General features: G+C 38.6%; 2 protein-coding genes across 2 annotated transcripts in view; one reads left to right on the top strand and one right to left on the bottom strand.

Annotated features, from left to right (window-relative positions):
* Window positions 1-2,079, top strand: part of LOC123516837 (matrix metalloproteinase-21-like) — a 13,237-nt gene extending 11,158 nt beyond the window's left edge. The window contains exons 11-12 of the mRNA XM_045276536.1: window positions 1-17; window positions 265-2,079. The exon at window positions 1-17 is cut by the window's left edge and continues 151 nt beyond it. Of these exons, the coding sequence (XP_045132471.1) occupies window positions 1-17; window positions 265-411 (164 nt within the window). The 3' untranslated portion in view covers window positions 412-2,079. The remainder of the gene's footprint in view (window positions 18-264) is intronic.
* A 4,037-nt stretch (window positions 2,080-6,116) lies between these two features.
* LOC123516836 overlaps window positions 6,117-10,000 on the bottom strand; it is a 5,555-nt gene continuing 1,671 nt past the window's right edge. Inside the window, exons 4-10 of the mRNA XM_045276535.1 lie at window positions 9,869-10,000; window positions 9,000-9,647; window positions 8,672-8,896; window positions 8,320-8,463; window positions 7,674-8,165; window positions 6,803-7,548; window positions 6,117-6,634 (exon numbers count right to left, since the gene is read on the bottom strand). The exon at window positions 9,869-10,000 is cut by the window's right edge and continues 69 nt beyond it. Coding sequence (XP_045132470.1) covers window positions 7,120-7,548; window positions 7,674-8,165; window positions 8,320-8,463; window positions 8,672-8,896; window positions 9,000-9,647; window positions 9,869-10,000 — 2,070 coding nt within the window. The 3' untranslated portion in view covers window positions 6,117-6,634; window positions 6,803-7,119. The remainder of the gene's footprint in view (window positions 6,635-6,802; window positions 7,549-7,673; window positions 8,166-8,319; window positions 8,464-8,671; window positions 8,897-8,999; window positions 9,648-9,868) is intronic.

The following is a 10,000-nucleotide window of genomic DNA, read 5'->3' as shown; positions in this document are numbered from 1 at the left end:
AGCTGTACTTCATCAAAGTGAGTAATGGGCACTGTTTCTCCAGTTACAACCTAGATCACATAAAACATGATAGTAAATAAATGATAAATCAAGACTGAAAAATTATTATTCATGACTAAAGAAAGAAAGCATAAGTCAGGCATGAAGCAAGCCTTTCCCGCGCACTTATCTTGAAAATTTAAGTGCTGTGTACACTACACAAACATCGCAAATATTCAAATATTCTAGTTTGTACTTTAACTCTTGCTTTTATATATTTTTCAGGGTCTTTATTTCTGGGAGGTGGCGACCTTCCACCCTAATGATAAGCAGCGTAACAACAGTGTGGTGGGGCCTTTCTACGTGCACACGAAGTGGCATTACATCTGCGACACGGAAATAGAGCCTTTCGACCCAAACACTGTGAGTTAGTAGTGTCTTGGACAAGCTGGTCACATTGCATTATATTCAACCTGAACCAATAGTCTGCCAATAGTTTCTTCCATATCTTTGATCAAACCACCGTGTAATTACAGGAAATGTCGACGATTTAACTTTAACATGATCCGGTCTTCCAGTAAGTTACCGATGGCGGTTCCACAAAAAGCACAATGACAAATATTTCAGTCTTATCTGAATAGCTCTCTTTTAGAGACTGTTCACTGATATCCTTTTTTACCCAACATAAAGTCAATGTTTTATCTTCTTTAATTAATCACTATGCACTATGGTGTCGTTTCTCCTGACGTAACTAGCGGTATCATGATGCCTGATGTCTTCCCCTCAGATGTCTCCCTCCTGACGGTAATTGGTTATACCTTTACATCAGATATCCATGTTATTCTCTTATTGATGTCAGTATCCACCAACACCCTTGTTCTCATCACTGATTGTTATGGATGTTGTTTTTCTTCACCGGTATGTTGTTGGTACCCTTGTTCTCATCATTGATAGTTATAGATGTTGTTTTTCTTCACCGGTATGTTGTTGGTACCTTTGTTCTCATCATTGATAGTTATAGATGTTGTTTTTCTTCACCGGTATGTTTACTCCTCCCACTGAATCATACAATGATTGGTCTACAAGTCATGGATTTAATATTACTAGTATCTCCAGTGTAACAAAATCGTTCGCCACAATTGCGTGTTAAAACTTTCACTGCTCATCTAACAGTGTTCCACAAGTTGAAACACCAGAGGACTGTAATTATATGGCAAAGTATAAATTGGTTCTAAAGGTAACAATTAGATAGTAGGTGGTCATGGAGTGGCTGTCTCCTGGAGTTCATTTCAATGTCCCATAAGAATTTTTTCTCACAGAAGTATAGTCAACTAATAATAACGGCAATGCAGATGCTGGAACAGTGCGTTCTATTTTCCGGTAGTGACAGTCTTTTCCTATCGATGTAGAGAGAGACCAAACTCACTGTTGGATCTTTCTATTTAAATATTCTATACTTGATATAAAGAAGATCTCATTTAGAAAAATTTATCTTGAATACCAAAAATTAATTTGTGACGGTTTTTTTTTTCCTCTTATCTGTTCGTTTTCCAAGAAATATTACCGAAACATCTTCAAAATACGACAAAATCATTATCTCATCTGAATGGCCACTTCATTGACAATCTATGTAGGCACGTACAGTATCTGCTAATTGTGTTTACACCAACACAACATTATTGCTCACCTTCAGGTATACAGTACTTACTCACTTGTATTGGTTTATTTAATCAGTTTTATACTTTCTGAATTCAGCTTCTGTTATCTGTTCATTTACTGCTGCGAGTCTCGCAAGCAGAGCAGCCCGCAGCTGTAATGTCTGGACCCTTTGGTGCACTTCCCTTGCACTGATCCATGACAACTTTTTTTTTTTATCTGATTCATAAACAAATAGAACATCGAATATCTATGTGGCAGCCATCCTGCTGTATTGTGCGCTTTAAGTACTATATACGTGTTTGAAAATGATTTCTATTTTCGTAGCAGTACAAACACAATCTTGCGTATGACATTACTTTTATCTTAAGCTTAGCATTAGACTCGAACTGTATGGTTCGTAAGAGATCTTTGTACGTATTTTCTGTGCAGTATTGTAAGATTATCGTGTATATATATATATATATATATATATATATATATATATATATATATATATATATATATATATATATATATATATATATATATATATATAGTGTGTGTGTGTGTGTGTGTGTGTGTGTGTGTGTGTGTGTGTGTGTGTGTGTGTGTGTGTGTGTGTGTGTGTGTGTTCTGACTAGGACTTCAGGTCCTTAAATAACGTTACTTTTGCTTTAGTTGATTTAGCTCATTAGGTATCAATGACGCGGTTCACTCGTGGCCATACAATGACATGAGGCCAGTCCTCACTGCGTCAATGCGTTGACAGCGACCATGTGTGGATTACATTTGTGTTACATCGGTTAGTATTAATTGAATAATCGAGTCCATCACAAGTAATAAATATCCGTGCTTCATTCATCTTCGTCCGGGAGAACAAAGATTAAGTAATGCATAACATACGGGAGGTAAAGGCAGATTACTAAACATACGGGGAATGATATACATATAAGAAAATAAGGTTTTCAGTAGCTTACTTACAGCCCAGTAATCCTTCTATATAAATGTTTGTAGTGTACTGAGTGCAACAATATGCTGTACAGGGACGGATTAACCACAAAGCAAGCGAGGCTCTGGCCTGTAAAGCCTCACACTTGAACAATCCTCCATTCGATTAACACGCACACTCATCCAAAAGAATAACCTTTTGAAAAGTAGTAGGGTCACTACACCTAATCATGCCAAAGGTACGCAAAGAGGTTAATCCGACCCTATATCAAATTTACTGACTGTGGCTTCAGCTGCCAACGTTCTTGGAATGTTTCGCTCAAGAATTGTCTGATAAATAGGCTTATTTAATTATTAGCCGACATCCAGCCTACAAAATTATGCCAAAGAACTGAAAACGTGGGGCACAAAATAAGAAAGTATAATGAGTGTGGCACAACCTATCTTAACGACGCTCCTGGGATGATGAAAGCGTTACAAGGTTTGCATCAGATATGAAAGAGTTAGTAAGCTAGGTAGTGTTACTTACCTGCCGCAGAGCCTGGGTAAACAACAATGCTGTACGTATATAGACTAAATACATGTACGCTCCCCAGGTGTGACACACGTCTAACAAAATCTACAAAAGTAAATTATTTACAACAGTTTTACAGAATAGGAGTTTGATGACTGTATAGTTTGTACACTGACTTTCACAAAGGAAATGCTCAATGAATGAACATGTCAACATACAGTATAGCAAACTCCTAACTCTACGCAAGCTGTATTAGCAAGAGAAGAGAAATGGAACTTGTACTGCAGTTTTAGTGAAGTCATGTTCGGCGTAGGGGAGGGAGATAATTTAGTCACTAAGTAAGAAGATGAAGATAATTATTTGGAGGAATGTGTCGAGTGGATAGATGAAGGAAATGAGTTTTTTTTTTTTTTTTTTTTTTTTTTGTAAGCAATAAACAACAAAAAGTTCGCCTAGAACCTAGTCATTCTGAAATCACAGACTGAAGCATTCTATGGGTTCTCCGAGCGAACCATTTGATTCCTGCTTTGTTAGGCGTCTCGTAAATGATACTGAGAAATGCATGGATAAAATATTGAAAGTATAAGAATGTATGGAACAAGAAAACTAAGAAAATAAACCATGAATAATAGGAATATGACGGGTGATAGCTTACCAGAGATCTGAGGAATGCCACTGTTTGACATGAATGAAATAACAGTGCTCGTGTACCGCTGCGGCAGCCGCAACTCACCCATCACACCGTAACACCGCTCAGAGAGAAAACTTCAGATGAGTAAGAGGCACAAAAGGATGGATAAAACATGCGAAGCTTAAAAATTAAAAAAGTTTATGCCATATTTTTTTAAAAAAACTTTTTATATGTTTTGAATAAATGAATGACTCAGAGGATAGACGCAGACCATTAGAGAGATGGAAAATCCAGTTGTTTGTTCAAACTCGAAATTGATGGCAATTCAAGTAAAAGTTTTCTTTCTTAGCTTGTGTCACCTACCAAATACTAAATACCACACATGAATCTGTTGGCTGGATGTTGTCTTTTCTGTACGAAAAGAAATGCAACCATGATTTAAAAACATTTATCAAGCTTAGATGAAATGATAAAGGCGTTTTTAATGCTAATCTAGTCCATTCGGGATGTGCCACAGCACTCTAAAGAGAAAGGTAAATGGTCATTTATTGCTCATTATTGACCATATATATATATATATATATATATATATATATATATATATATATATATATATATATATATATATATATATATATATATATATATATATATATACTATATATATTCTTCGATATATACATAGACCGATATCCGCATAAGCAGACTGTCTCTCTTCCTTTCGCTTACGAATCATTGATGTTTCAAATAACTACACCCTTGAGGGTATAACTCAAAGAACAAAGTGTAGATTCTTAAATTGTACGTAGTAGTCTTCTTGTATCTGTGATATTAGCTATAACCAGACTGTACATTCGGCTACGCCTTGTACTTTGTCAATTATCAAACCCTAGAGCGAGATGTATAATGCAGACTTTTCCAAGTCATATTTCTAATCCCTTTGACAAATGTAGTTGATGCAGTGGTAGGCATGACAGTGGGAAGCAGTTATGTAATAACGCCTGTTACTGTTTAAACATCTGCTTCTGACTTCAGTAATGATTACTGTTCACATTATTATGTATGTACTAGTTAGCAATGTTTTGAAAAAGGAATTATAATATTGACTAGTTTCTTCTGTGGCATCTTATGACTAAATTATTAATTACTACTTTATCAATAAAATTATTACATTCTTTGCGTTGACATTCCCTTTTAACTAAAACAAGTGTTTCTAAGAACCTAGAAGTGATAAAGCATGCTGGTCAGGTAAGGCGTGGCCATGGAGGAATACAGACGTGCTGCAGCTGAGCTATAGAGGGCGTCATGAGGGACTAAACAACTAGGATGAACCAAGCTTGGTAAGCACTGCATTCGTTAATGCCCACTAAAGAAAACTTTTTTTCTTCATCTGACAAGCAGGATGGTAGGACATGGTGAATTCATATGGTATGGTTTACTCTTCGGAGTACAATATGGAGTTTACATGAACAGTGTAGCCTACTTACATTTCTCATAAGTCCGGTTTGGAGTGGACAGCATGGCAGCAGAACATTACGGGCTCTGGCGTGCACACTCGTATGACACCACTGTGTTTCCACCTCTCTACGTTAATAACATTACAACAAACTATTTTATAGTTGTCAGCAGCGAAACGGTGAAACGTACGTACGTATCTGTTGATAACCCTAACAAGTAGCCTATGGACATCATTCATTTCCAAAATAAGGCATGTACTTATAAAGACCCAGAGTAAGTGAACCAGTGCCTGTTATTCGCCCTGTCTACCTCCCTGTCTGCATTGCCTTACCTTCCTGTGTATCCCACGGTCTGTATGACACGTACCTATGAGCCTGCTACCACCGAATCTAACCCAAGGAATGTCAAATTGTTACAGCCTCCTTACCTGCTGTGGTTGTAGCTGTGTAAGTGCTGCGATGGCACCTCGAGGGCAAAGGTGGAGAGGGATGGCTCCATAACAATATATATATATATATATATATATATATATATATATATATATATATATATATATATATATATATATATATATATATATATACATATAATTCTAAGTCGCAAGAAGATAGTTTGCAATTCAGCGACCTTAATCCTCTATAAATTTCAATGAATCCACAGTTATAGTGTTGTATTAATCAGTGCAGGGCCCACAATAGCTATTCTGAAGGTGGCCGCTGTGTATAAAGAGTTTGGTGGTGAGGAGCAGTGGCAGTCAGTGGCTGCTGGCTGTGATGAACATTAGACAAAACTAATTTATATATATATATATATATATATATATATATATATATATATATATATATATATATATATATATATATATATATAGTTATATTCTTGTAAGCCTACGCTGACCTCTGCTGTATGTTGTCATGGGTGTATGATGAGCAATCAAAACAAGAAACGTCCATTGTCTAGTATTATATTTATCCCAATACAATATGTACGGTTTCCTTTTGATACTGATATCTTATGTTATCTTATATATTTTCAAACATTAATTGATTTTTTTTAAACATTGCAATCATGGAGAGTTAACATGAATAAATGCGTGAATGCTGACGATAGATGATTAATAACAACTATAAGAATAACAACAATGATAATAATAATAATGATAATAATAATAATAATAGTAATAATAATAATAATAATAATAATAGTAATAATAACAATGATAATAATAGTAATAATAATAATGATAATAAAAAATAATAATTATGAAGATCAGTTTATAAAGCACTGGAGTTCGTCACAAGTTCGTGACTCTCCCTTATCACCACTAATGAAACTAATCCTGAAATAAGTAAAGTCGCTAAGCGTGAGTGGTTTTACCACTGCGACGGCGAGCGTGGAGCCTGGCGCCGCGTGGCTATCCGGAATGTTGCCCAGGACAGGTGGGCTGCCTTCCTGGCCTCTGGCATCTGCAGGGGAGTGGACAAAGAAGTGTTAAAACACTGCCATGACGTTTCCATAATGTTTCAAACAGTGGGCTGACTACTGTAAGTGTTATCATCAGTGATAGCCAATGCTTGTTGCAACATAACACAGTACATGCATGGTGGGCTTACGAAGGTCACTCGCTCCCTTACCTTGTCAGTGTATGCCTTCTGCCTTCCAGGAACGCGACCGATTTTTTTTTTTTTTCTCTTTTTCAGATTATGTATGAAAATATATTTATATCGCAAACAGTAAAAATGTCTTATAAACCGTAATACATAATAATATAAACTATGATTTCAATCGATGATAGATTCAGGGTCGGTGAGAGGGTGAGGGTGGAGGGTGCAGCTGCCAGCCACCGTTGTTGCTTGGCTGTGGCATTCAAGTGTAACATTCCATGATAGTTGGCCCAATCCCAGAATGACAGGTCTTCATAGCCTCAGACAAGCCGCACCCGCTCCTCCTCTTACTGGCGTTCACCAGAGGAATGCTCTTCGCCTTTCAGGTTACGATGAGGCGAGATGCGGTATGTGACACCATCAAGATCACTGGACGACTCCCTGAGGTTTCTCTCCGATGACAGACGTCGGCAAGGGTCGCACGGAGTACTGAGTCTTGGGCGGGGTTCCCTAACCCTTGCACCACCCAAATCTGGGAGTTCATATGGCACCTTCAGCCTCGGGACGTTGATGAGTAGGACTCCGTCAGAAGTAAGGAATGCAGTGATGTTTTTCAAGTCGGCATTGTCAGGCAATCGGAACGGACGCACGAAAGTCAGGGTAATAAGTGACGTGCCTTCCAGCCGTTGTGCGGTGCCTCTCACTATTAGTTCGCGACCATCCTTCACTTCCGCTGTTACCTTACCACTCAGAAAGTCGTAGACGTCAAGAACAATCTGTTGGTGTTGAAGTAAAGTTACAAATTATGAAAAATGATTAAAAAAAAAATTAATGATGATTGTTGATCGCGTTATTCTGTTACACATAAACTCATGAAAATCATGTTACAAGGAGTACTTACCGTGTGAGCCTGCAAATTTTCATCAACATAAGCAGCCTGATTCTCCAGTTTCAAATCTCGTTGACGGAGTTTGCGGTAGGCGGCGAGGTCTCCTTCTGGAGAAGATGGTTCATTGAATTTATTCAGCAAATCCTTCACTGCAGACAGGAAACATTGCTGCCAGCCACTGAAGTCTCTATTATTGAAGAAAACTCCTTTTTCATCTATCGGTATGGACTTGTTCTTATGCTTGATGTAAGTCTCATCTTCCTCCAACAGTCTGCGCAAAGCTGCCATTCCGCTCTTGGAGTCATCCTCCTCCTCGCCTTCCTCTTGTAGCCGTCTATGCACCGCGTCCACCTCGTTGTTATCCTTGGAGGCACACTCTTTGTTTGAAGCCATTTTATCGTGGTCATCATCTTCATTGAAGTTTACTCTCTTTTCTACTGAAATTCCTTGTTCTATCTTGCTGGAGTCAGCTGAACTTTCCACTTGGACCGGAATAACAATATCCTGTCAGAAACAAAAAACAAATACATTTAGTACTGTTTATACATCGGAGATATGGATGGTTATGGACACTTTCAGCAGCTACAATAGTTGGCATGTAGTGCAGGTAGGGCCTAATATAGATTAAAGAAGTAGTGACTGTTTGCTCGGTGCTTGCCTGATCTGAAGAAGAAGCAGCTGCAACGCTGGCTTTGGAAGAGATTTCAGAACATCTTTCAGAGAGTTTTTGCATTTGAAGAGCTGATTGTTGCAAGCCTTTCTCCGCTGCTTCGCTGCTATCACTCACTTGCTGCACAGACCTCTGCAGATAAAAAATATCAAGACGTCTCAGAAAATAAATTAACATTTCTCTTGGTTCTTCTACTCCTTCTTTGGTAATGGCATGAGCAGACTTATTTTGCTCTTGGACTTTCTCCCATCAACATGAACAAAGAAAAGTTATCTTGAGTGCATATTCTCGAATGAACATTGCTTTACGACAAGTCTAAGTGTTGATTCTTAATTTTTACCTGTTTGGGAACAATGACCGTCAGGACGCCATCAGAGGACATTACAGAAGAGATGTTGTCAAGTTGGGAGTCCTTAGGCAAGACGAATCGTCGCAGGAAGTGATCTGAAGACTTGGAGTCTCCTGTATCCCTCTCCACTTGTCCCTCCACCACCAGCTCAGTCTCATCCATAACATTAACTGAGATGTCTCCTCCCTCCACAAAGTCGTGGACGTCCAGCACAAACTGAAATGGGAGAGAAACAAATAAATATCAACGATGAAAGCAAATGGTCACTGTTGACTAACTAACAAGATACTCATTTGATTAGTTCATTATGTCCACTCACCTTATAGCTGGAGGAGTCCTCAGCAGATGTGATGGCTTGGTTTTCATCCCTCATGTCGCGAGAACGAAGTCTCCTGTAGCAGGTCATGTCATCTGCGGCAGCCGCCGAACTATCGTCCCACTTTGCCAGAACATCTCTCACGGCGTCCTGATAGTACTTCCACGTATCCTCAAAGTAGGAATCGTTGAAAAATTGGCCTCGCTTTGTGATGGGTAAAGCTGACCTCCTGCCGCCCCGCGTGTCACGCTGCTGCTCTTCGCGCTTACTTTGCTCATTACAGCTGGTTTGTGTTGCAATGGTCTTGTTTTGACTTCCTTCCTCTGTAACCTTCTCTTTACCGGCAATGGCACCGTCACTGGACTGGGTCGCGCTGGACGCTGTACTTGATTCTGTCTGGGATGAAATGAATACTTGTGAAGACTGCTGGGTTTCCTCTGAAACTTCTGATGAACCCTTAGTAGCATCTGGTTGGAGAGTCTGTTCTGCAACCTTGTGTGCTTCGCTTTCCTGTGACTCCTGTTTGACGCCAGTAGTAGAGGAGGTTACTGTAGTCTGTGCGGTAGTCGCGGAACTCTCTGTAGCATTGGTGCTGCCGTCTGATGTCACCTGGACGGGCAGTGTTTGAGCCCCTTGTTTCATCTGATAACCCTAAGAAATTTAAAGAAGCGTTACATTCATGCATAGTTATCAAATATTAGAAACTTTTAGAATATATATATGTATATATATATATATATATATATATATATATATATATATATATATATATATATATATATATATATATATATATATATATATATATGTTTTATATCAAGACTGGTCAGAATCAATTTACATGAAGACAAAATAACGACATAGAAAATTACCTTCTGAGGAGCCGTGATGGTGAGGATACCATCGGCAGACATTACAGAGGTGATGGCGTCCATGTCTGTGTTTTGTGGGAGGGAGAAGCAGCGGCGGAAGGAGCGTTTGTCATCCAGGCGGCCCTCCACTGC

The sequence above is a fragment of the Portunus trituberculatus genome, chromosome 41, assembly GCF_017591435.1.
Source record: "Portunus trituberculatus isolate SZX2019 chromosome 41, ASM1759143v1, whole genome shotgun sequence".
Taxonomy (NCBI): Eukaryota; Metazoa; Arthropoda; class Malacostraca; order Decapoda; family Portunidae; genus Portunus; species Portunus trituberculatus.
The sequence above is the reverse complement of the archived record's forward strand: the minus strand, read 5'-3'. Positions and strand labels throughout refer to the sequence as shown.